Source organism: Hippichthys cyanospilos, chromosome 1 (assembly GCF_059441005.1).
Source record: "Hippichthys cyanospilos isolate Australia breed blue-spotted pipefish chromosome 1, RoL_Hcya_1.0, whole genome shotgun sequence".
Lineage (NCBI taxonomy): Eukaryota > Metazoa > Chordata > Actinopteri > Syngnathiformes > Syngnathidae > Hippichthys > Hippichthys cyanospilos.
The window spans coordinates 25,734,162-25,761,516 of NC_142369.1; the positions used below are offsets into that span (position 1 = coordinate 25,734,162).

Sequence of the window (27,355 nt, forward strand, 5' to 3'; positions counted from 1 at the left end):
AGTATTTGAATGGATCTGGTAGAAAATACGTACAACACTACAAGCACAAAAATAAAAATAAAATAAAAGAAAGATTTTCTGATCGATTTTTTTAACATATTTTATTTGACATAACTTATTTTGTAAGGGCAGATTTTTTTTTTTTTTTTTTTTTTTACATGTATTATATTGTAATGGATCTCATTCTAGTCTGTACAGGTGCCTAGCTGGTAATAAAAACAAAATAATCATAAGCATCATTATCATAATAATATTAATGGTGATCATATGAATGATGAAAATAATATTGTTGTCAGCGTAGATGATTAGGATAAACCCCTGACTGTGAAGCTGTGATTTCATATCTGACCTTCCTGTGCATAGTTTGGATGTTCCCTCCTTGCCTGTGTGTGTCTTCTTCAGGTAGTTTCCTCCCATCTTCCCCCTTGAAAACCAACATGCATCATAAGTGATGCATTGTCCGTAGGTCTGAATGTGAGTGTGAATGGTTGTTCATTTGTGCCCTGCAAGTGGCTGGTGACCTTCAAGATGGTTGTTAAATCATGAATAATAAAATAAAAAATACAATAACAATAACAATGATGGTTTTTAGTCAGTGTTAAGAAATAAACAGACACCCTGGAGCACCCAGTGAGAAATGTGCTCCGTAGTGAAGAGATCAGCCTCAAACACCAACCCCACACCCATTGCATTTCTCCGTAGCGATGTAGTGTACACCGGGGTCCGCAATGTTTTCTGTGGAACATAACACATACAAAAATTGACAAAAACAGTTGGTGATTAACCATAAAATAGACAACAATAGAACATGGAGTGTGGTCTACACCTGTAACCTGAGACGTTGGGTCTCAATGGGGACGACTCTGAGAATGGGCAGCTGAACCACCAGATCTTTTGGTTTACTCTTTACTAAGCAGCCGACATCCATGTCCCAGTCAGCTCCCTCCAGGTATAAACCAGACACCAAACAGCCTGCAAGAAACCAGCCTCTATGTACAGTTTACCAAATGACACTCAATCCAAAGGGTTTCGCTTCATTACCTTGAGCAGGTTTTTCACTGACTTCATCCTCTTCACGGTAGCGTGTCACCTCAGTGTAAAGTGTGGAAAGATCCAGAGGCCAACCATTTCTTCTACATGCTACTTGAACTAGGGCCGTCAGGTAGGATTCAGGGATGTGCAACCCTGATAACCACATGACCTTTGGCTCTGATTCATTGACCTTTTAATGGACAAAGTTGTCAGTGATTTTGTAATGTGCACAAATGTAGAGTGGATCACTTTGTGAGCATCAATCCTCACCCATGATCTATACAGCTCAAATCGCTTCTTGAAATGAATCATCCAGTTGCCCAGAGACTTGAGGGTGTCAGGTGCAAAACTCTTCCAAATAATAGGAAGCTGACCATTAAAAAAGGCCCGGGCAACTTCATCCAGCTCACTGCTCATTCCCACTTCACCGGCCAAGGCCTGGACACACCAGATAATCAAATCCATACCAAGTCTACAAAGGCACAATAAGAGACCAAAATGTGTTCTTCCCTCTCACCCTTTGCAGTTCAGCCAGAGAGCGCTTCATGCGGACCACCAGCTTGTTGAAGCGCTCCAATTCTTGGAGGAGCACCACTGATGTAGGAGAAATCTCGGTGCCAAATTTCTTGCGGATAACATCCAGGTCAAATACTGCTGGCAACTTGTCCTGAATGTCCTGGGCCACCTGAGTGATGTACTCATCCCTGCTGATGCTTCTGCCAGACTCACCTAAAGCAAAGGCATTTTGTTTTTTAAACATCTCTTGAGTAAAAGGAAGTAAAAATAAGCCAATTTGAAAGAGCTGCAGTATTAAGTAAAAACTATTTTCTGTGAAGATATTAATATTTTTCCTAGGTAGCCCTTTCAGAAACCTTATGCAACACTACATACTGCAAAATACAATAATTTGAGAGAAATGGAGGATAACTGCAACAGCATACCGGTCTGTGGTTGCAGGTCTATTAGATGCACCAACATGTCTTTAGCAGCTTGTGTGTAGTAGCCTATCCCTGCATTTGAATGTAGACCCATTACCTCAGGGGTGTTTGTCAATGGCAAGGACTCAATCTCATCTGTAACCAAGTCATGAAGGAGAAGTGACCTACAGTCCTACAGACCTGTAGTCTTACAATAAGGTAAACAAAGGGAAGAAATTCAAAACTGACCAATATAAAGAGCCCTGGGTCCATTTGGAGGGATCTTGTAGTCGACCTCACAGTTTTTGAAAAAGTGGAACTGCTCAAACTCATAAAAGAGGAAGTCGCCAAAATACTCATCCATATAGACAGTCAGTACCCTGCGATCAAAACTATCAATGACTCGTCCGCCATACATCACCTGTAAAATATGCAAATGCAGTATTTCAAAGTGTGGAACTGTGATATGATGTGCTTTAATCTAAAAAAAAAACCAACCTCCCCTATAAGGTATTTAATGCTCCCCCAGGGAATGTTGCTCTCTTTTTGGTTGTGAGCTTTGGTCAAGTAGGTGTTCAAGATCTCCAAACACACCTGTCGAGCAAGGTTGCAACACCGAGGTAACTCAAGAAAGGTCCGGCCCGGCCCAAGGGGTCATTGTTCGTACCACATACCAGGAAGTCGGACTCGCTGAAATCATAGGGGACGTTCCATCCAATTTTGCCATACTTGCGCCTCTCTTGCACCACGGCATGGAAGAAAGCCAGCACATAGACCAGGCTGCGGAAGGCGGAGTGCGGGCATCCAGTCATAGTCTCGTGCGTGATTTTAGAGTAGGTGGCTCTCATGTTGAGCTTGAGACCATTGGGAGCCTCGGTGACAACCTGCAGGATATGGCAACATGCGACCGTTACTCACGCCAAACCATGGAAGAAGCAAGAGAGAAACATTTAAGCCAGTTTATGTCTCAAATAGAGTAATATTGCTCCAAGGAAAGAGAGCTGGTCATTCTACCTTCAGAGACTTTTGAAGGATGCCGATGGGGAAGTCATCAATCGGGTTGGTGGTCAACCAAAGACGAAAGCTGGGGTGAGGTTTGGTGATCCTCTCTATGCACTTCTCCAAATCTTTCAGCCACTTCACCAGCAGGTGGCAGTTCTGTAGCATCAACCACTGGCCACGCGATGCCGCTCGTTCCAGGAGGCGCAAAGCAACCTTAAGAAGGAGGGGGAGGGGGGGGGCATTATCTTTCACAGGCTTTGTTACCGTTTGAGTTTCAAGTACGGTAGTGGACATATATTTCTGACATAAATAAAATTAAACTGCGTCCAAAACCTACAAAGAAGATACAACTTCAGTATTTCAGTTATTGCTGAAAAGTGAATGTAATCATGAGCAGCATTGAAGAAGATGGAGTTTCTTGATTAGTTCCAAAATGCATTCGGATCTCTCAGTCATTTGATGTTTTATGTTTGGTTAGCAGTTTTTTTCTTTTCTTTTAATGAAATTTTCTTTGAATGAATGTTATTTTTTCTATGTTTTTTGTTCAAGCCTTTCCCTTATCTTTCCTTCCTCATTTCCTGTTGCCTTTTGGATTCCTTTTAGCATCTGTTCGATTTGTTTGTTACTAAGTATTGACATATTTTCTGAATGCTGTGACGTATACGGTGACCACCGGGTCCACCTGGTCATATGACCTATTCAAGGACTGGAAAGAATTGTCCAACCATTATATATCATAATATGTCTAGCATTTGTGAGATAGGCAGTCCATGCCTCATATGGTGCAATGAGCACCTCTTGGAGTGATAAAAAGAATAGAAAATAAATTTACGGTACCTTTTCCTGGCCCTGACCCATAGCAAGGAACTTGAGCTTTCCTCCAAAGCCAGTCCTGTCAGCCAGTTTCATGAGGTCAGAGGCAGGGTCAGAACCAGGGCTCAAGATAAAAACAATGGGGGAGAACTGAGTGCTCTGCTCATATATAACATCAAAACTGATCACGGGAGGTTGAACATATCTATGAAGAAAGAGAGGAACAATATTTGACCAAAAAGCATGTTAACCCTAACCCTAAACCTGATTTAAACATTTATCCTAAATATAATAGTCTTGAATGCATTGAATAAATGAAACAGAAAGGACCTCTCGCCCATGGTAATAGTGACATAGTCGGTGATGGCTCTGTAGACTCTGTCAACACGGAAACAGCGCAGTAGGAGTAACTTCTGAAAGTCTGTCAGCTTGTCATCATATCTCATTGGCAGTTGAGCCTGTTCTGGTGCATCTAAGTCAAACCACTGCGGAGAAGCAAAAGCTCACTCGGTCGGTCCATAAGGTAAAGGGTTAGGTACGTTATAATCAAAGAGCCGCCGCTTACTGATTGCCACTCTGCTGAATGTCTACAAACATCATCCGGCAAAGAGTCAAACTGCCCGGGAAAAAGCTCAGATAGTTTCACTAAATCTTCCCAGCAAGAATCGGGCAGCCAGTTGCAAGTTTTTTTGCGTGAGCTCTTTTCCAGGGACAGATTTCCTTTGCGAAAGACAAAGACGGTTTGCCGTTAGCGCTAATGCTCACTGCAATGTACTGTAACCTCAGCGCAGGACTGTGTGTCACCTTTGATGAAAAACTCCAGTTCCTCCTGGGGTACTCGGTCTTCTGCCTGCTCAATCTTGATGGTCATGTTGAACGAGAAGAGAAGCTTGTGTTTCTCAAACAGACCTGCGAACAAAAACGAGCATGCCAGATTATGCGGTGAGAGAAAAAGACAGTAAACCAAAGTGCCTTACCCGTGCAGCCATAATTATATACATTATACGTCAGACTGTCCCTGATGTTTTCCAGTCTTTTTGGAAGAGCTGCATTTGGTGGAGACTTGCGCAGGGAAAAGTCAAACACTTCCAGATAAGAGGCGAGAGAGTACTGGTACATGCTGTTTACTAGAGCCATTTCTGTCAGCGCGAAGAATAAAATAGCTCCACGTTTGGCTGCGGGACGATACCCGTTTCGGAGAACGTCAATATCCTTGGATGTTGTCACCGCCAACTTGAGTTTTTCAAATACCTGACGGTCGCATGAACACACAGTCAAATAGGATGCCCAACAAAGTGTTTTCCTCGTGTTTGGCAAACTGACCTCACTGGATTTGGACTTGGTTTCCTCCAAGGTGTAGACCAGCTCGGTGTTGTCCAACATGTTGCCCGTGGAGGTGGCCAGCTCCCTTAGCAAAGTGTCTCCAAGGTTCTTCAGCAGCTTCTTATTGTCGCTCGTCTCTTGGATCAAAAACTCGCGCTGCTCTTCCAGCTCCTTCTTCTCAAAGCCCATTATAACACTGAGCAACTGGTCCTCCAGGCCCTTCAGGGTCACTTTATGCAACGTGATGGATAAAACAACTTGAGCTGAGGATAGAATGCACGAAAAGTGTGGTTGTGAAACCAGAGAGTCTTACCGGTGTAATTGATGACCATGGCTTTTCCAAACACAGAGGGAGAAAACTTTGGGTTTCCCAGTTTAGTGTTGAGGTAAAGTCTGAAGTTGGGATCATAGTCCACCTCTTTGTCACCAAGCATGACAACCTGCCTGCCTTCTGCTCCTTTCAAATTCTTCTCCAGGACATTGTCAATCACAGGATCAATATACTCGTCTACATCTTGGAAAAGGAAGGGGAACCCATATTTGATGGCCATCTCAAGATGTTTTAGGAAGTCTGGATCATTGAAGGATGAGACCTGTGGGCAAAAGTGTCACATTTTTGGCTTTCTTTTATTCAGTGTAAAAAAAGCTATTCTGAAATGTGTGAACCGCAACAATGCAGCGCATGAACCAGTACAGCACTTTCTGTACCTTGAGGTTGTTGCTTGCCTCCTTTTTCTTAATCCAGTTGAGGGCTTGCTGTTGAGGGTCGATACACATGGGGAAACGGCTGCCTCTTGTTGTGAGGATTCCATTCTGGACTGACAGTTCGTCTGGGGGCAAACCCTCTGACCCCCATCTGCAAGTTCCCATGTGGTCATTGGGATGTTCAGTCAAAATTAAGAAATGAATAGCTAGTTCATTCCAACCACGTTAATGCCTTCTCACCTGCTGATTTCTACTTCATCTGTTAGTAAGTTATCAACTTTAAAAGGCTGGCTCAAGGGAATATTTCTCTCAATTACGTCAGCAACCCATGTTTCATACACCATCTCATTCCTGAAGTCCCAGCTGAAGGCTCCCTCGTAGCTGAGGAAGGCAGCGGAGAGTAGGCTATCTCCGAGGAGACGCACACGTCGCTGTCTCAGCTCCTCTAAATCATGTGTCCACCTGAAAATAGAAGACACAAGAAAGGAATAATTAAAAAAAAGGCATCCTCTCTTACGAAGGGCTGTTAAAGAGTTTTCATGGGTATCGCACCTCACGTTCTCAGAGCTCAAGCCCGAGATAAGTTTGTCAGCAGCTACCAGTCTTCTCTCCATAAGCTCAGCCTCCTCTTGAAGTTTCTGTTTCTCCCCAATCGCATTTTGATATTTATCTCTGAGAACCATCAGCTCTGTCTGGATATTACCGAGTTCACTTTGAATGAGCTCCAGCTCCCTCTTACTCTGAAAGAAGTTTTTTTCGAGACGCGCCACCTGCAAATTATGAGTGATGTCCCTTTACTGTTCATTCTGACATGACTAAACGTAAACATAATCAAACATAACTCTTGTCACTGATTTTACATTACTTTGTCTCTTTTGGGCTTTATCTCTCTGGCAACTTCACAGTAACCAACAACAGCCTCTACAAATTTGAACATTCCTGAGCCCGCTTTGCTGATCGCTTGCATTTCCTCAAGGCTGGTCCCAAGGTTCTTCAGGAAGCCTATGAAACGGAGCACTCAAGGTTTACACTTTAACGGACAGCATACTTCACACGCAAGATCAATTTGATGTATTATTGGACCCTAATTCATCAGGAAGTTGACGTACCTTTGACAGTCTTGACCTGATTTGCACTAATAGCATCACAGTCCATTTCCAACAGTGAACGGAGAAATCCTTGATCTGACATCATCGCCCTGGCGGCTTGCCAGCTGATTTCCTTTTTTTTACACAACACGAGGACACACTCACACACCACTTGTACTTGCTTGGGTGGCTTTGCAAATGATCTAAATGGAGAGGGAACAGACAAAAAGGCAGATAGTTGGATAGGCGTGCCATTCAGCTATAGTTTAGAATTTAGATCAATAGGTTGTTTTTTTGGACAACAATTAATTCTGACTGTCATAAAAAGAGAATTTACCTGATCTCAGTGACATCAGATTTATCAAGGTCTTGTAAGGCAACGCGAGCTGCTTCTAACGCCGGCAGAGCTTCAGCCAGGGACGTTTCGGCTTCTAACTTTTCGACAGCAATCACTTTGTTTTGCTCTTCAATCTCTTTGGCTTTGTCTTCTGCCAGTGTCTTTTTCTCCTCGGCTAAAAGGGAACGCTTTCATTTAACACCGGTGTTTAAAAACCCCACAGTACAGCTAGTATGCTAGTTTTTAAACTATGACAATTCAAATGAAGTGTTGCGAATTTTCACTGACCCACAGTGGTGTTCGAGGCAATCTCGACCAGCATGGTCTCACAGGCTGCGGACTTCTCAGCAAGCACGTCCCTCTGTTCTGCCAGTTTGATGTTGAGCTCATCCAGTTGCACACTGGCTTCCTTCAGTTTATCCAACCCCCCTTCTAGGTGCTCGCATTGCGCTGGAAACCATAAATTCTCGTCTCCTTGCAGCTTTTCACTATGAAATGAAATGATCACAATACTTTTCATGCACTTACCCAGAATATACTGGTCCTTTTCGCGCAGAAGGCTAGAATATGTGTTAATGAAGTCCAAGTAGTTCTTTGGAGTGACATAGTTAGAACGTCGAAGTTTTTGCTGGAACAGCGTGCTGTAGTTGCCAACCGATTTATGGACCAAGCAGACATGCTCTATAACAGCTTGAGCATGTTCTCTTGGAATCATTTCATTTTCACCTGTAAAAATAAGTCAAGAAACAAGAATCACAGTTGCAATATTATAATCACGCACACACACAATTCATGAAACCAGTGGTGGGGAAAATAGGCAGCATTGTCTGAAAGTGTTTGTTTTTTGTGATGAAGAATTCTGATTAATTATTCGAATTTATGCAACGTAATCTTCTCAGATAATCATTGTTTTCCAATTTATTATGCATACACCGTAGAATTGAAATGAAATATGAATTTCTCCTATCTGATGTAAATCGTATAGATTTCCCGAAATTATGGATGGTTGCAGAGCAAATAGTTGGCAACGTTATGTTTTAGGAAGTGACAAACGAGATTGTGGTCTTCTATAGGGTGCCTGCAAGTGGCAAAAATAACTAATAAGACATATTTTTACTTTTTAGGAGTCCAGGCAATCCTACAGAGCCTCTCTGGTATAATCCGAGGTGCTTATTATGAGTATTTTTTTTTTTTTTTTTACGTGTTTGACTAAAATTGGCTGGGACTTAATGAAATAAGCACTAAAGTAATATATTACTTTAGTACTTAAGTCACTAAAGCTATTCATTAGTTTAGGTCCATACTCCGTAATATCGGTATTTAAGTACGAAGATAATCAATTACTTTAGGCAACCAAGAACCAAACTAATTGATTCCTTTAGGTAATTAAGTGCTAAAGTACAGTAATTGATTCGTTCAGTACTCCAGTACCTAAAAAAATGTATTACGGTACTTTTAGTAAATTAGTACCTAAAGTATTGGTTTGGAGCCTAAACCATACATACATTAGTATGTACGGCGTTTCGAAGCAAAGCATTCGCCGGTTCTCTGGTGTTGTTTCAAAGAAGAATTGTGACCTTATTTCTGACCCTTGCAGGCACCTCATGGAAGGCCCCAATCTCGTTTCTCATTTCCCAAAACATAACATTGCCAACTAAGAGGGAAAAAGTCCTGGTGTGGCCACCAAAGGAAAACTTATGAGTGTAGATGGCAGTCGGCCCCCAAACAGCAGCATGAGGAGGTAATTTTCTCAACCTCAAAAGAGACACGCAGAAAGTAATAACGTACAATTTCACTGGACGAGAAAGGTGTTAAGGTGGGTGTCAAGGTGGGTTTTCTGTGTTAATGTAATTTGACAGGGTTATCGTTTTGTGATAGAGTAAGTAATTCTCAGGAAAAACCATGGGGGTTTTAACTGAAAAAAAATGTTTGTACAGAAAATAATATCATATTTGATAGTTTTCCTGAAAATAATATTGATTCATAAGGGCAATCAACAACAAAGAGCAAAACCTAATGATTCATGCTAGATACAGATTATGTCTGCAACCAAAGTCAACACTTGGAATGTGATCAAATTGAATATCAAGGTTACTAGGATGGTATTGAGTCTTTCGCACAGTTTGAGCATTTTATGATTTTTGAGACAAACAGATTCCTAAAGCAAGGAGCAAATCATCTAGGTAAATGCACTAAATGCACTACAAACCTAGAAAAAACTCAGCGACAGCACTCAATGCCTGTGGAGGCCATGGTAAGAACCAGTCTATCACAGTGTTGTTCATTAGGCCTGAAAAAAAACAAAAAACAAGATGAAACATAATGTAATTAATTATAAGCGATACTAAATAATTCAGTCTAGTAAAAACCGCTCTTTGATGTCTGTAGCTGTCAATGGCAGTTAATGAGTTAAAATGTTCTTTCCCGAAATGGCAGATTAGGTTAGTTATTGATTACATGCATATTTTATTTGATGACATATACCAGCGACATATAGTGACCTGGAGAATAATTAAACTCATTAAAAATACATTTTTGACATCTGCAGCAATCAGTAATATTGAATGGGTTAAAAACAAACTCCGATTCAGACTCAAAAACAGTTTTACCTGGGAAGTTCCTGCACCGTGTTCTCAGGGTATCTCCCACTGGAGACATACCTAAAACAATGTGTAGGTTGCTGGCACATTTATTGATAAAATACTGCCACAAGCTGTCTTTCGAAGAACCCAATCCCATTTTGAGGACCTCTTCACGCAACTGGTTGAGAATGGACTCTTTCTCGTCATCAGGAAACAGCGCGGGAACGATACCTACAGAAGCCAGCATGAATACAGGACAACAGGTGAATTCTTACATTGGGAAACTAAATTTAGTATGAACTAGGACATAGATTACTGTAAAGAGTTAGTCCAACCTGATGTCAGCATGTTGTTTATGAGCTCTAAAATACCTTCTTCGGCAACATGGGCGTCGGTAAAAAGAAATACAATGGTCTTATTTTCAATGCCAAGCTTCAAATACAATGTTTTCAAATCTTCGTGAAAGCTTGACTCGCAGTATCCTCGGCTGAGTGTTATCTCAAAAACCTGGGGAATCGTTCATGACGAAGAAAGTCTTCTATTAAAACTTTAAGATGTCATTTCAAACACAAAGCTCAATTACAAAGTTGTGTTACTGTGAAAAATGTACATTAAAAATAGAATGCAATGATTTGTAAATCCTTTTCAACCAAAAGAATACATTATTTCATGCAATTGTAACTAAGGAACACAAACTGTCACGAGACTCTGCTCGCACAGTTGCTTCCATGCTTGTGAAAAACTAAACCCTTGGGTATGCGTTTACATACAATCGTGACACTCACTTGTTTCCAATAAATATGTTCATTTGCACAATGTTTGTAAGCATTTCTCAAATTTCTCCTTCTTTTGCTGCCCCTGTCACAGTATTTTGGGGGAATGTGTTGCATCAAATTCAATTGCATATCGTGTTTGTGGTGTAAGCAAATGAATAAAACTTTAGGTTGAAAAAGATTTGCAAATCAACTATTGTTATTAGTTTAACACATTTCCCAATGTCAATTAAATTGGGGTTTGTAGAGCTAAACAGATTGCTTATTCTGGCAGCCGTTTGAGACTTTTATATTATTATTTTTTTTTCAATAAACTTGCAATTGTTTTGTGTGTCCCAACCTCACAATCAGCAGCAAAGGCAGCAAGCTTGGTGATGGATTGCTTGCCTGAACCTCCCACACCCACAAGCAGCGCATGACCACGATCGATGCGGACAATACGGTGCACGCGGGTCAGATGTTCGAGGGCATCATTGAAGAGCACTAGACTCATACTGGATATCCTTTCATTGTATTCCTCAAGAATCTCCTGCAGAACACAACACTGGTCTTTTTTACTTCTGTTCAATTTCCAACCAAAATGAACACTTAATTGATAATTACACCATGATACCTGAAATAGCGCTTTACAAGCTTCATAATCCAGCAAGTCCTCATATACCCTTGGCTCAGTCTTACTCAGGGCTACTCTGTAGTCCCCAAAAAGAATCGGGTCTCTCATAACATCCCCCTGGTTTGCCTTGAAACGCAGCTCAACTAAGTTCTTTATAAAGCCCTGAACCTGTTGGTAAAAAAAAGAAAAACATATTTAAATGTGGAATTAAATCTTGAAAGTAATATGATTTAGTGAATTGAAGCTCAGTTGGCAGTTGAAAGACAGTATAGCTTTACTATACTGTATACATTGTTTACACATAAATACTGCATATAATGTATTTTTTATGAATTATTACAAAAACTGAGTACATACCAGGTCTTTGTCTTTTTCATCAATGAGTCTGTCATGGAAAACCCTTAGACACTCGTTTCTCCAAACCCGTACAAACGCAGATACGGTCGAAAATCTGTTTTTGTTCAATTAAATGAAAGCAAATGGTAAGTGCACGCACACAAATCATCACAATGCCGCATGTCATAAGAATGAATTGAGAGAATCAGACCTATCAGGCTGAGTGAGGGTCAGGCCATTGTAGATCCTCGATAGGTCTCGCAGGTTAAAGATGTAGTGAAACTTTGCTGGAGTTGGAGGCAGGCCTTTAACAAGGCTGTTGTACAGTTCCAGAGTGCAGAATGTGATACTATCGCACACCTTTTGTACCGCATCCTCAAAGTGCTAAAATATTCAATCAAATGAATTATAGGGTGCATAGAGTGAAATGCTTTGTGACCAGCGATACTTACTTTGGTGTGGCCTTTGATAATGGAGGAATAAATCAGCTTGAGGGACTCCAAAGTAGGGAAAGGGACACCAAAGACACTGAAGAGTGAAATGAAGCGGGGATCCACCTCGTTCCTCCCACCTCCTGCCTTCCCCATGGCGGCGATGAAGCTAAGGTCTTTGAGGATTTTATAGGTGAGATCCTTCCCTCGATCATAAATGCCACCTCTGTCCAATAAGAGCTTCAGAAGTGCGATTGGCTGTTGAGTGCCATAACTATCCACCTGCAGAGGAATAGAAAGGAAGCCAAATAATACAATCTTTTGATTCAAATTAGTCTAGCAGATATGTAGTCAAGTAAATAAAATGTGTGCGGTTGATACCTTCGGCATATTCATGTCATCTATAAAAACCAGTAATCGTTTGCCCATTGGAGGACCATATATATCTTTGGTCCTTTTCTCAATATTGGTCTCTAGGTTTTTCTGGAGGTCCATTGATGTTGTTCTTGACGAAAGGTTGATAGTCAAAGTAATCTGTTGGGAAATATCAACGACATTAAATAAATTAGAGGAGTCATAAATCTTGCAATGCCTGGCTGGTGAACTCACACTTCTTTCTCCATTTTGATTTTTCAGAAAATTATGAACAGTGGCTGTTTTAGATGTTCCGGGGTCCCCCACCAAAAGAACGGACCTCTTTATCTTTACCATCTGTTCCAAGATCCAGCTCGTTTTTGTGGTGTCCACAGTTGGGACTGAGGCAAAGGCCAAATATTTGAAATATTAGCGGGAAGAAAGATCAGTTAATATAAATCTTGGTTAAAATCCAGCAGAACCAGTAAATTACACTTTACATAATGTTCTTACCCAGAATATCAGCAAATTTCATTTCATTATTATGAATGTATTTGGTGACCAGATGACGCCAGGGAACCCACTTCTGCTGCGTTCCATCAAAATGGAAGTCAAAGAGAGTAGGCAGGTACCCTGAATAATTCATACAAGCAAATACCAAACATCAACAGATAACGGATTTAAATCCATACAGAAACAAGCTGTTGATTTTATATTGTTGTTTGAACAAAGTTCATATCAATTGCAAAAAAAAAAGAAGAAAAAAAGCATCTCTTACCTGGGATCTCATCGGGTCCAGCCAATGTTTTGTCATCACTTACAATTGTTAAGCCACAAAGTCGTTTGATTAAATCATCAAATTTGTCCTTTCCGTTGTCCAACAATGTGGCACCGAGAGAACAGTACAGAGCTTCCAGGAAGTAACACTCCAGCACCGAAGCACTTTGATTTTCAGTTTCAAGTAGGGCATCAAGAGTCATGCAGAGCTGGGATACCTGAACATAACATCAACATAAATCTGAAGCACCATCAGGTCTCTCTTGGATCAGAGAGATTCTAATTTCCATTTTCAACACATTCTTGCATACGTTCAAAGACCGTCGGGTCCCATCTTACCATATTCACTTCAGTTTGAGGAACAACAGTCTTCAGTTTCCCCGCTTGTTTCCCATCGACAATTCCTTCCACAATCATGTCGATCAATCTGTGCACGTATTTTTCAAAAAGTTTGTTCAGCACTTCTTGTTCCTGTAAAATTACACACATAATGGAAAAGTTAAAATTGTAGATAGTGTCTGAGTACTGTAACATAGCGAGAATATTGTACTTTGCTGGTTTTAATTGACAACCACTTCTGCCAGTATGGAGTGTATCGTAAATTTTGGGGGTCCACAAAAACCATTCCACAGCGGGAGACAGTAGCTGGCGAAGCATACTGCAGATCTCCAACCTGCCATCATAAATACAAACAATATATGCTATTAGTAGGATTAGACCAATTATCTGCCGGGTTGATCATCGGGACTGATAGTCAACATATTGGTGCATATCCGCATCAAACTTTTTTAATTGGAGAAGAGCCATTTTAAACTTATGGCTGATAAATTCTGTCATTATGCCTCTGTGACCATACATTGTATAACCCTAACCCCTTTCTACTGTTCCTTCAGCCCATAGTAGCATCTGATTGGTTAGCTGCACAATAGTCAGAGCCAATCAGTAATGAAAGCCATAAATGGCAGTACCCCCCCCCCCCCACACACACACACACACACACAACACACATATTAAATGGGCTATATACTGTAAATAAAGACGCATTGCCTTGTCGTGAATCCCTACTAGCCTGCTAGGCTATCCTACGCTAGTAAACAGTGGAGGACCTGAGCAGCATGTAAGCTAACACCCACCCAGCTGCTAATTTGCAATGAAGGTAAGTGTTGGGGTTTGTATTATTGAAACAGTTTCCCTTCTGCTACAATAAATAATCTTTGAAATTAATATTGGCTTTAAATATCGGCCTCCTTTACTACCGATAATCGGTTTCAGTAGTGGCCCTGAAAAAGCACATCAGTCAATCTCTAGTTATTAATATACACATATTGCGATTGACGTAAATACATACTGACCTCAAAGAGCAGAGCACAATGACCTTGTAAACGAATCCGTTCCCCATTAGCCAAAGTAAGGAGCTTGTTGTCGTCCATTACCGAATTCATGTTTTCGACCCAAAGAGCATCCACATCCCCATCAAACAGGATATATCTGTGAGTTTATAAGTCCATTGTGTACAAATTAACATGATTTACTTTGACATATTATTTACTTTGAAAAGTGATGTATTATTTTATATCTCAATAATATGTTCTTCTTCTTGTTTTTTACCTCCTCTCTTTTTTGTCAGTGGGTTTATTGATGTCACGGAAGATGTTAGATAAGACTCCATCAGTCCAGTCTCGAGTGTCAGCATCCAGGACACCATACAGTTCAATGACACTCACAGCCTTGGGATTCACCGGGTACAATTTGGTATGTAATCCCAATCTGGCGGCGAGGGATTGAAGACCGTAATGTATATATGCAGCAATTTTACTGAGTTAAAAAGTAGTAAATATGAATTAACACTAACTTTGTTTGAGCCTGACATAAAGTGGTGATTACAACTGATTTCCCTCCACCCGTTGGGCCCACTATCATAGTTGTGTGTCGTACCATCATTGTTTCGTACATTTGCACTACTTTATCCACCTGAAAGCACAGACACAATAGTGAGTATGGTGTTGTAGAAGATTTAACTAAAATATATTAGTTGTTGCTGAAAGTCAAGCCATGTTTCAGCTGCACACAAGAAACCCTGAATAATAAGACGTCATGAAAAATGACACACCTGGCTTGGTAGCGAGATGTAATTGTTCTCTCGAAGGACCTCTTCTACAGCATCGGTGAAGTCAGGATAGCAAACGCGAGGACATTCCAGACCAGGAAACAGGTCTGAGATCAGTCCAAGGAACAGAGGCACATCTTTATATACAAACTTTGGTAGATTCATGTCCCTCAAGGCTCGCATCAAAACCACATCCTGAAAGAAACAGTTCAGTCTTTACTGTATTAAATTAGTTTTGCTTGTTTGAACTCAAAGTTATCACTGCATTAAAAACAACTGATGAAATGAGAAAAGGAGAGATTATTTTACGTCATCCACTAATAAAATTTTGTAACTGTTTGCTTATTAATTAGGCAAAATGTCATGTGATCTCTGCTGCATTAAATGATTTATACATTTTACTGTCTCTCCAGTGTACATATACTCACTCTACTGATGAGGCTGCCATTGAAGATGTTCATCAGAAATAGTTAGTTTATGTATAGACGTCAAAGATTTATTTTTTTATTGCACTGGTAGTGAATAAATTAACTCATCGACTGCCGTAGTCAGCTCAATGAGTGAAAAAATGATTGGTCTAACGAGGATGACAGTGAATGAGTTCATATTTGATGTCTGACAATTATCAAATGATGATTTTACCTCAGTTATGTCTGGTGAGCCTCTCTTCAGTTCCCCTGCCATCACTAAGACAGATTTCAAAGCTCTCAGGCCAAAGTCATAATGAGACTGCTTGGACAGCTGTTCTCGAGCCAATTTATAGAGCACAGTCATCTTCTTGGCAAGGTCCTGAATAAATGAAGGGTGGAAAATATGTATTAGAGTTTTTTGAGAGAAAATGTGTAATCAAATGCTTCTCAATTGAAATGTGTGGTCTTGTTAAAAAATATTTTGGAGTTTAAGAATCTGGGTAAAATACTCACCTTGGCCATAAGGAATCCCTCTGAAAAGAGCATGATCTCACAAATTTGTTGTAAATCGGGCACAATCACTACCACAGGCCTGAAGAGGGCTTTGACCGATTCAGGTAGCTCTGTGCGCCCTGCATAACCTGGGTTCATGGTGATGAAGATTCCAATTCTGCTGTCTAGGGTAATCTCATGACCTTCAAACTGTTTTCCAAAATATCAAAAAATGGAGTTAGTACAAGTAATAGGGAACAATCAAATGAAATAAAAATAATCATGTATAAAAATGCAGACTTACGTTAAATATTTTCAGGTGCAGAATGAGAGCATTGCGTATGGTTTGGATTTGGGCGGAGATAACTGAAAGGACTGCGGCTTCAATACGGTTGAATTCATCAAAGCAGCCCCAGGCTCCACATTGGGCCAGGCCAGACAGGATCTTCCCGACAGCCTACAATAGGAAAATGATGATTTATCTCCATGAAACGAGACTCATCAGTCGCCACTTATTTCGCATGTAAGTGTCTTGCCTTGTAGTCCATGCCTTCACCGCAGTTGGTAACCACACAGAGCAAGCCCAAAGCTTTGGCTAGATCTTTGGTGGACTCTGTCTTTCCAGTGCCAGCTGGTCCAGCAGGAGCACCACCCAGGAACATGGAGAGGGCCTTCATCATAAATACATACACATATCAACACATGTTTGCTTGTTTAAAGTGTAGCAAATGTTCTCAAACCTGGGTGAGTGTGAGGTAGATGCGGTCTGTCAGAGGAGTTATAACCAATCGACCATTCAAGCCCATGTATTCGTAGCCATAATAAAAAGATGCACTGCATTGACGAACAACAAGATGGTCTTCTTCTTGCACCCAGTAGAATCTCAACTGGCTTTCCCACTCAAACTCTCGAGCATCTGTAATACTGAAGAGAAAATAACACGAGTGAAGTTCGCCTTCACACATTTGTGGGTGATGGAGCCAAACATGTTTGACAGTAGCAGAGCGCTAAACTTTAAGAGCTGTACCTGTTCAAGAGAAAGTTGTCGACGATATCTCTTGCATGGACATCTATGATAAGGACAGTGTTGATCTTCCGCCTGTCATTTTTTTTCATAGGCTGCGTTATACGTGACACTAAATCATCAATCTGCTGGTGCATTTTTTTCGCATAGTTCTTTAGAGCATGTTGATCTCCTTTATTCAAGTTTTTAAAAACATCCTCCACCTCCCATGTCCACCACACTTGATTTGCAGCCAGCACTACCATGCCTTGGAAGAGCGACATCCAGTCCACCCTGAACGACAAGAGGACTCGTGGTGGGAAAGGTTGTACGCGCAAACAGACACACACGCGCTTACAATCGACACACACCTCCCTCTGTCTTCACAGTAGCGAAAGATTGCCTCCTTAGTGATGAGCCGATTAGTTCTCCTCATCTCATGTAAGACTCCTGTCATCCATTCCTCTACCCTTCCTTTGACATAGACAGGCTTTTGAAACTCCATCTCTTCACCCTCTGCAGACACCATAGCTCCCGCTGATGTCTCCCCACTGCTCTCCGCATCAAAACGGAGAGATGCGATGTTGTCATACATCTTATGGAACAAGTATGAAATGCGAAGCATTTTTCATGTCTTATTTCACAAACCTTGACAAAGTACAACCAGGCAGGTTCATTCATGATTTGAAATTCCTTCAGACTCTTACCTTTATCATATGTTCCTGCACACATTCATGGTGACTACTCCCTAAAATGCTAAGCAGTTCATCATCGGAGATGAAGAAGAAGCGTGGGAATGCATCCCGTTTCGAATCTAGATAATCGTTGAGACTCTTCTGGCACCTCTCTAGGCTCAAACTGAGGGTCTGCAGGTCTGTTAGCCGGTTGGGGAGCAGGCAACAGCGCTTTATGTTTGGGTCGCTCTGTGTTTCACTCATTATCTACACAGTGAATAATATTACATCATTTTAAGTTCAGTTATGGATTGTTAATGTTTGAAGAACAGACTCACATCTTTAAACTTTTTGTCAATAATGTCAAATTTCTTAGCTTCCTCCGGTAACTGTGAGGAAATATCACCGCCAATGAATATGCTCTCCAAGTACATCCATTTCCGTTGTACCAGCAACCAAACCTGTGCAAAGATTGTTTTTTCCTTGATTATATAATAGTCGAACTGTTGACAGAGGTGGGGGTCGGGGGGTTGACCCACATTGACTGACCTCAATGGTCTCACTGATAAGAGACAGGTTTTTCTCCCATTTTTCTATGGTGCTCAAAAAAGGCCCAACAAAGCGGCTCCCTGCCATGCTCTGCAAATTCATGGCATCATTGTCCACATTCGACAGGATCTCATCCACCGCACCCAACACGGAACACTGTTGCTGGGTGCCTTTACTGTAGGGTTGTACAGTGAATTTCATGTTTTCCCAGGTTTCCACCACCTCCTTCACACCCTTAGACACACATACATGCTTGCTTACATACTTGTTTCAACATCCGCCTCGAATTCATAATCGTCTATAAAGAGAAGGGCTTACCTTTTCAATACCAAGCTCTTTTACAGCTGAAGTGACAATCTCATCGATGACATCGGCATATTTATGAAGATCCATGGCAAACATGCTCTCCAGAGTGAAACTGCTTGTGTTCATCTCAAAGCTTGTGCCAGTTCTTTTCATCAGTTCTTTCCAGTGTCTAACAAGTACAAACTTGGTTAAGTTTGTGATTTCATGCATACTGTACTCTTTCGAGTTTGTACATTTACAACAGGTTTTATGTTTATATTCAACTGTAAATTGTTCAGCACAAATCCCTGACCACTGTATGCACAAGCCCAGCAGATAAGACCAACTCGACTCGTTCTAGACCGTGTTTGTCCAAATGGCAAACCCGTGTGGGTTTTCAACCCAATGAAGGTGAAAAAAACTGTTTTTGATCAACGGAGAACACAGACCTTTCTCTGAGAGCTTCATTCTTTAGGTCCAGCAGAAGGGGAAGAGAATCCCTGAATTCCTTCATTCTGCCCTCGACAAAGCAGGCCACAGGCAGGGCTCGCAGATCTCTGGGCAACTTCCGTAAAACTTGAACAAAGCATTCAATACCTCCCTGAAGCAAGTTGATATCTAAGTCCACCCACAAAGTCTGAGACCACTTGGTCTTTGCAATCTGAGAAACAATAGCAGGATCCAGATATGTGATGTGTGCAGAAAGAGTTGTTCTGTTTTACTGTCATTTTAAAATACAGACATTTCAACCTGACCTTTAGATCACGGTAGATATCATAAATCTTCCTGTAGCCATTCATGTCTTTTTGAATGCTGACAATTTCTGGATATGCAAGGACAGGAAGGTCCAACAGCTTCTCAGCATTAGCTAGCTCCTGCCTTCCTTCCACCATTTTCGCAAGCTCTGCTTCATATGATTCCATTATTGATAGTCCTACAAGTAAAAATGTGATGGATCAATGCGCTGCTCTTGATTATTACTCATTATAACTATTGTTGTAGTTACAAAAAAAACAACTAAATACCTTTGTCTAAATCATTTCCAACAGCTCCAGGACCATGCATGTTAAAACTTTCAAAAAAGATGGACAACTCCTCTTGAAAGTCTTCGGCCATTTTCTTGGTAGTCTTTGTGTAAAACAAGTGAGTGAGAAAGATAGAACTGTAGCAGTACATGTCTACTGTTATTACCTTATTTTTCTCATTTAATGTGATGTGATGTGTACAAATGTTCTAACCTCTTTGAATGACATCTTTACATCTGTGAGACTCAGATCTACTTGTCTGGATTCCGCAAACAGTTTCTTCCAAATCTGGTTCATATTTTCTTTAAGTTCCAGTTCAGATTTTTCAACCTACACATCAAAAACACATTTCGACAGTTCTGTGAATCATCCACCAAATGTGTTATCCTCCTCAAATAAAATAAATAGGGAAAATTAAAAGCAAAATGACAGTACCTCAATTTTATACATAGCCAGTGTTCTGTATCTTTCCTGGATGTCTGTGATGCTCAACTCCACATTAAGCGTCATGTCTCTAATGTGGGAGATGGTCCCAAGGACATTCTTCAAATTGTCAAAGGTGTCAGGATTTTGTTTCAACTTCTCAGAAAGTTGCTGTGGAACACATTATTTCAAAAGGTTGAAGAAGGTAAAAAAACCACAAATATGCAAGTCACATTTCCAGGCGAATATATACATGTTACCATGAGCTCATCTTTTAACTTGAAGAGGTCCTCTTTAGCTGATATGTTGAGCAAACTCCCCAATGAGCTGATCCAAGACTCTGCCATCTCTTGCACAGTCCGGCAAAGTGGCTCCAGGTTTAATTGGATAATGTGCACATTGTGAAACAAAGGCTCCAGAAGCACCTTTTGTCGTATCTGAGCATAGAACTGCAGCCTCTCATCATACATAGCGCACGATGGGTTCTTAGCAGCAAACTTTTCACTGACTGTGGTTTTGTCTCTTTCCCATAGAGCCTGGTACTGTTTCCAGTGATTAAGGTGCTGTTCTACAGACTGCAGCAACTGCTGAATGTTATGGGAAACGGCAATGGCACTTTCATTAATTTGAGGATGATGACACACTTCTTCATAGAAGCTAAACGTCACCAAGTCACCACCATCTACATGTTGCGGTGGGCACTCAATGCAGGTTCCATTCATCCAACGCACAAATTCCTGGAACACAAAACATGGAGGTGGACAGCGATTTCGAACACCGATACCCAACAACCAGACTTCAAACTGCGACGGCTCACGGGATACAGTCATTTCCTACTTTGGCGCTCTCGACACAATCTCTGATGCACTGCATCAGTAACTGGTGGATCTCGTTTATTTTAGGCTGTAACAAAATCTTGGGGGCGGAAAGGATGGCATCAATATGGAAAAGAGGGTCACTCCCCATCAGCACCGCATTGAAAGCCTTGAGGTTCCTGAATGTGGCCATTAACACAAACGCTTGTTGGAAAGGCGGCCCTCATGCAATGATCAATCATTGCAACAGCTTACCTTAGCACCATCTTTATGAGAGAATTGTGCACCTTATGTTCCCAGAATGCATAGTACTTTGACATACACTTTGACTTGCCAGTGTTTGTTTCCATGATCAAATGTTCTACCTTGGTGATGATAGGTCCAATGTCAGTGTATTTGCTTTTTAACAAATGCAGTGTCTTGACTTGCTCCCTATCAATACATTCACAAAACTCCCTGACACCTGGAAATAAAAGAACATGTTATTTGGTGATAAGACGTTTATTGTAAATTTGAATATCTGTGTTCAATGTACTTGGTAAAAGATGCTTCTTATCTGGGACAGGGCATTTCAGTAGGTTTGCCCTCATTATAGATTGCAACTTAGCTTGAATATCCATCTCATTGTTCTCTATTTGACTGACAACTGACTCAAACTTTGACAGCTCCTGGTTGGCCTCGTTGATGAAATCTGAAATTGCTAAATTTAAACATACAGATACGTATCACTCTCACACCACCAAGATGGATTTTGTTCCTCAGAACTGGAACTCAAAAGAACATTTTTTGCACCATACCCAAGGAATTCCAGTTCAGTCTTTTGCATCCGGTTAACAACAGTGTTTCAACACTTTTGATGATTTGAGACAACATTGCGATCTTCGCCTCACTCAGACTATCTACTGTAGAGTTGTAGCGGCTGACAAGCTTCTGCAGATCCTCGCTGTACCTAAATTCCAATGTAAAATGTGGAAGTATGAAAGAGTGTTTTGGTTTTGATTTCTTGTCATTGTGTGGGTCGCTACCTTCTGAAGTTGAGCTCCTGCAGCGTCACGTTTTGAGCAATCTCCGGCATTGAGAAGGACATCGAAATCATATTTTTGGTCTCTGAAATTATTGTCATGATCTCTGTCGGAAAATTTGCACGGTAACGCCTGTCCTTTTGTAAACTGATCTCAAACTTGTCTGAGATGACCTTTGTGAGAAATTAGGGACACTGAAATTAGTGAGGATTTTCTCGACATTGTGGGGTGATGAAGGCATGATACATACCAGCTCATTCTGGACTTGGCTTTCATTTTCAATGATGGCCAAGATGGGTGTCTTCAGTAACAAGGGCAAGTCGCGTTCAGTATCAGATACCCATGACTTACACTTCTTAACAGTATATTCATTCATTTTCTTTGCCATTTCCAAGTATTTGTTTTTTGCCTAAGAAAAGTATCCCAAGAGTCACGAGAGTTTAGAAGAATTCTTAAGTTCTGTGTAAACAAATGAAAATGTGTCAAGACAAGACAGCTGTGCAAAAGTAGAATATCTTACCAATTTGCCTATTTCATACTCCAACAATTCTGGCATCGTCAAGAGAGGAAGCATTCCTTCTTTTGCGTGTTGAAAAAGGGTGTGTGTCCATCTGATGCTACCTGCCACAGGGGGCTCATTCTTATTTATTTTCGGTTTGTTCTTATTTTCTTCAAAGATCTCATTAATACTGTCCACCTACAGAAAATATATGTGACAATTAGTTAATGCAGAGATCACACTTTTCAGGTTCTCTAGTAGGGTACATGGGGGTGCTGCAGAAGAGGGTCAGTCATAAAGTACAATCTCAGATTCAGCAGGAGTGCGATTATCGTTCTTGCTGTGCAATAGTTGATCGGCTCTACACCCTGAGCAGGGTTCTGGAAGGTGCGTGGAAGTTAATCAAATAAGTCTTCATGTGCTTTGCAGACTTAGAGAAGGCATTCAGTCATGTTCCTTGGGGAATCCTGTGGAGGGTGCTCTGTGAGTATGGTGATTGGACCCTTTAATTCGGACTGTTCAGTTCCTGTATGACCAGTGTAAGCGATCCGTCTGTTTCAACGTACAACCAAGATGTTCAATTTCTACACTTGGTCCTGCGGTCTCAGTGTTCAAATGTTTGATTGGTCATTTTCCGACTTCTTAAAGGGACAGTGTGTAGATGGTTTTTCAGAAAAAAGGAATCAATTAAATGATTCTAAATTTCAAAAACTTGCAAATGAATGCATTCTTAAATACCAACAGTATGTTTTCAATATAATCATAGGTCTAGTTACCAAATTACATTACAAGGGGCGTGGCACTTCTCGGGAGGCAGCCATGTTTCTTTTAGGTATGGGCAATGGTAAAAGCAGCACCTCCTGCTGTCCGTAATGAAAAACGGTCAAAATCTTACACACTGTCACTTTAATGGATAATTATTAACTCGACTATTTTTTAAAGCGTAGGTGGGGCTTGGTCAAAACAGCGATCATATACATTAACAGAAGCCAAATGAGGTGGCTGGGGCATATGATTAGGATGTGTCCTGGGTACCTGCCTGTTGAGCTGTTCAAGCCACATTGAAAAAAAAATATTCCCGCCTAGTCTAGGAAAACCTTCGGATCCCCCTAGAAGAGCTGGAAAAAGTGATTGGGGACAGCGCAGACTGGGATTACAGACTACAGATGGACGGATAAGTGTAAGACAATGGATGGACGGATGGCTAGATATGCGGATGGGCGGACGCTCAGACAGGTGAACGAATGGATCCTTAGAATATACTGAAAAAGTCGAATGATTTCCCTGCTTATAATGTTTCAGGAGTCCTTTCTCAAGTCATGCAATGACAGTGGCTTTCAACAAACCTCTTTGCAATATTGGGCCAGTAGCTCATTAGTCTTTTTCCTCAAATGTTTCTTGATGGCTGGTCTTGACACAATGTCTTTGTATTGCAAAAGCATTTCAAAGGCAGCAGTCGAGGAGTGCTGACACTTGAAAGACCTGTCAATGAAGGCAATGACTTCCCTCTCAATGGCCTGTTAAAACACAATGTACAGAACAAAAGCGGTATTCAACGCTAACAAGTCTAGGTTGAGAATGCCTTTGGATTCAAAACTTACATAAACACTACTGTTGAAGTTTTGCATGATAATTTTCCAGCTGCTCATCTTGCAGATGTTGAAAGGATCAAAAGTGACTCCCGCAAAAGGCAAGATTAGGTTGTCTACTTTGGCCAGCATCTCATCAAAACGTTTCGGGTCCAAAGTCACACTTTTTAACTCTGGGCTGAAGATGTTGTAATACTCCTCCAAATTCTGCATTAACCAGGAGAAATGACAAATGTTGAGTCGTTGACACTTGTTCAGACCTCAAACAACGTTTGACGATGGTTGAGCACTGACCTGCAAAACATTGTACAAGTCCTGGCAGATGGAAGCCATGTAATCAGTTTTCTCAAAAAGCCTCCTCGTATCAAAGTCCCAGCGTTTACCAGTGCCCCCTTGTTCAATTTCAGCACGCACTTCAAAGTAGGAGGACTTCCACAGTTCGAGAACCTGCTTAGCATCTTTCACTTGGGATTTTGCCACCTTTCTTTCATCTCTGTCCAATAGACACAACAGACTATCATGAGAAAGAAAAAACAATGGTTAAATAATGGACAACTAAACACCACATACTTAAACAGTGCATGAATATCAATGACTTGAGCTACGCGCTCCGACAGTTGCCAGACGATACGTTCCATCAAGGGAACCATGCGTTCATTTTTGTTATAGTGGCAAGACATTAGCCACACGATTTGAAGGCTGTTCATTAGAGATGGGATGGTCTCCAGAATCACGCTAAAGTTTGCTCCCGCGGCCAGGTTCTACAAGAAAAACAAAACAACTTTGTTGAGGCTGGAGAAACAGTTCAGCTATTTCTCCTGTCAGTTAAGTTTTGACTGTCTTTTAATATTAAGACAAAATTTGGATAAAACATACAGCTCACCTTAAAATGCCTTTCCAGTGTTTGGAGAAAGCGTACATTTTCATCCGCCTCCAAGCAGTACTTAACAAGTTTAGTTACCGTAGACTCCATCGTGGGAATAACAGCTGCTTTTGCTTTGGTCAGTATCAGGAGAATCTTTTTTACCACCGGTTGATTTAACTTCATTCTCAGAGCACTCAGGGTGGAGAGGCGTTCCTGCCAAAATACAATTTCTGCCATCGGATCAGGTGTCTGTGGCTTCTTTTTTTCTTGCTCCTCAATAACAACAGTCAGCTGAGTCTGCCAGTTCAGCACGCACTGTTCCAACTTCTCCACTAGTGCCGAATTGGTCAAAAGGTTACTGATGTCTGGCTTCAGATCGACCTCTGGGATGCTCAGTGCAATGTCATCTGCAATAAAAATGTCATTTTAAAAATAAAAAAAAAAAAAACACATTTCACAGAGGTGTCTGAATAAATTGCCCAAGGTTAACGTGAATAACCCTGTGTTGGTCAGGTGGGGTTGTTAAACATGGTTGGTCATATGGGGTATTGGCACAACACAATACAAAATAATTTGTAGCGTTAATTTGTAGTCCATCATCATGGAATGTGAGATAGACAAAAAAAAATAAAAAATGCGGGTGAGCGTAATAAAAAAATCTAACTGGACTCAACAGTCAATCAGTGTACTTTTGCCAGTTCCGATTGGCTGGCTGTGTAAAGTTCATAAAGTGTGTCAAGTGTGTTGTTTTGATTTTATTTACAGCTTTATTTTTATTTAGCATGGTAAAAGTTTTTTACTGTAATAATTTACCATTATATATTTAGTTATTTAGTTGGAATACTGCAAGTGAGAAACAAACCTTGCGCTTGAAGCTGTTGAATAGTCAAGTTGACTAGGGCCAAAAACTTGTGCGTACTGTTGAGTAACTCATTACGAATGGGTGCTTGGTCACTTGGCTTGGTTGGCGTCTCCTTACCACCACTGAATTCTTCACTAGGAGAACCTGCTTCCGCCTGACAAGCAGCTTTAGTTTTCTTCAGTTGAGAGGCAGTCATTAATGGTATATACAGCTAAAAAATACATAAAGACCACAACCTAAGATGTAAAATCTCTTGATAGGTTTGTTATAGGTTCCTGTCATCCTGTTGATGACGGATGTGACTTCGGGCTCACTTACATGTACAAGTTTTTTCCGCAGAGTTTGCAGGTTGTGTCCATTATGCAAACCGATCTCGAAGAACGTGGGCATCAGATTATTGGCTTCAATTATGTCAAATGGTTCGACGATGGCCTCTTAAGAAAAACACAGGTAACAATTCATTGGTTTTTCTTACAGAATTGTAATGATTTTGACACTGCATGCTCTTACTCTTTGTGGTTTTGAGGAAATATAAAACTCGAGATTTGGAAAACCTTTCTGGAACTTGATTTATTGCCATATGAAGCTCAGTGTGATAGACTGGCTGAATCGTCTGAAAAAAAAAAACAATCGTTGAATTATTTGGGTTTTTTTTTTTTTTAATATATATCATTAGTAAATACTGAGGGTTCGCAAAGCGCTCCCCTCTTACTTTTACATGATTGAGGTGCTCAGAAGTCTTGTTTCCTCGATGAATCTCCGATTCCTCTTCTTGGTCCAATGGGTCACTGGAGTTGCTCTTCTCTGGTGTTAAGTGCGCAATTTAGTTCATAGACACTGAATAGAAAACGAAATAATTATAATAATGAATGATATAAATAAAATACTCACCTTGTGGGATTTTAACTTCAATCTCCTCCTCTCGGATAGTTTTCATAAACAGAAGGCACGGAGCAGTGTTTTCTTCAGAAACAACATTTAAAAATCGAATAAGTTCCTCCTCCTCTTTTCCATCCCTCCTGTTCAGAAGTTCGTCGAAACATTTGTTATCAGTTAAATTAAAACAAGCGCGAACTCGCTGTCGTATCCATTCTACGCGCATATCGTCGTGGGCCATTGTTGCAAACTGTTTCTTTCTTCTTGAAAATTGGCAAGTTTGGAGTGGGGTGCCTTAAACGCGTCGTCCCAGCAACCAACAAACGGAGAGCGGGACTTCCTGCTTGGGGGCAAGGGCGCTGTGGTCGTCCAGATAAAACTCAATTGGTTACTTGAGCAAGGATTTTGTTTGTTACACTTAACAAACAAAAAAAAATTGATAAAAAAAAACCTAACTGCTGTGCATTAAATACTCTCTGACCATGGTCGAAGGCAAACAAGCTAATGAGATTGAACGAAATCCACGTTAAATTACAAATAACAAAACCTTTAGCAAAATACACATTTTTCTCTCTCTCGCTTTCTCATCAAATCGCCAACTGCAGACCGCGCCTCTCACCTGACGTCAGCTGGGATTGTCTCAGGAAATTGTCCGCACTTTTTTCATCACAAAAATTGGAACTGACAAAAATGAGCGATTTTTGTGGTCTTCTCAGGATTTAGTCCAATATTTCATTTCTCGCATTTTAGAGAAACTATATGCATCAAAATGTTTT

The 27,355-nt window shown here is 40.8% G+C and overlaps 1 protein-coding gene across 2 annotated transcripts; it reads right to left on the reverse strand.

Moving 5' to 3' along the window:
- Positions 1-143: 143 nt before the first annotated feature.
- LOC148429873 (dynein axonemal heavy chain 10-like) lies at positions 144-26,820 on the reverse strand. 2 transcript variants are annotated; one of them, XM_088416920.1, is made up of 77 exons: positions 26,595-26,820; positions 26,422-26,507; positions 26,214-26,316; positions 26,022-26,137; positions 25,704-25,914; positions 24,860-25,248; positions 24,547-24,737; positions 24,271-24,469; positions 23,989-24,183; positions 23,734-23,904; positions 22,409-22,585; positions 22,139-22,297; positions 21,892-22,025; positions 21,664-21,815; positions 21,402-21,566; positions 21,122-21,329; positions 20,889-21,045; positions 20,312-20,788; positions 20,064-20,222; positions 19,842-19,958; positions 19,629-19,731; positions 19,359-19,537; positions 19,053-19,264; positions 18,637-18,793; positions 18,319-18,552; positions 18,108-18,230; positions 17,803-18,036; positions 17,467-17,690; positions 17,120-17,389; positions 16,833-17,016; positions 16,629-16,763; positions 16,397-16,549; positions 16,114-16,302; positions 15,833-15,979; positions 15,194-15,385; positions 14,936-15,054; positions 14,692-14,850; positions 14,436-14,571; positions 13,634-13,756; positions 13,423-13,554; positions 13,085-13,301; positions 12,820-12,939; positions 12,562-12,707; positions 12,334-12,486; positions 11,974-12,234; positions 11,733-11,905; positions 11,543-11,636; positions 11,186-11,353; positions 10,913-11,101; positions 10,135-10,306; positions 9,827-10,030; positions 9,427-9,507; positions 7,746-7,943; positions 7,506-7,667; positions 7,218-7,392; positions 6,902-7,083; positions 6,658-6,794; positions 6,345-6,562; positions 6,033-6,254; positions 5,796-5,943; positions 5,401-5,680; positions 5,088-5,317; positions 4,742-5,015; positions 4,569-4,673; positions 4,330-4,484; positions 4,095-4,249; positions 3,789-3,969; positions 2,964-3,164; positions 2,624-2,833; positions 2,448-2,543; positions 2,199-2,370; positions 1,974-2,105; positions 1,550-1,761; positions 1,303-1,470; positions 1,042-1,222; positions 827-972; positions 144-735 (listed from the first exon to the last, which is right to left on the reverse strand). In XM_088416920.1, the coding sequence occupies exons 1-77, from the start codon at positions 26,818-26,820 to the stop codon at positions 589-591; spliced, it is 13,662 nt and encodes a 4,553-aa protein (XP_088273046.1). In that variant the 3' UTR covers positions 144-588. The 2 variants fall into 2 exon arrangements, with proteins under 2 accessions (XP_088273046.1, XP_088273036.1); XM_088416910.1 differs by having other exon boundaries at positions 21,892-22,061.
- Positions 26,821-27,355: the final 535 nt, after the last annotated feature.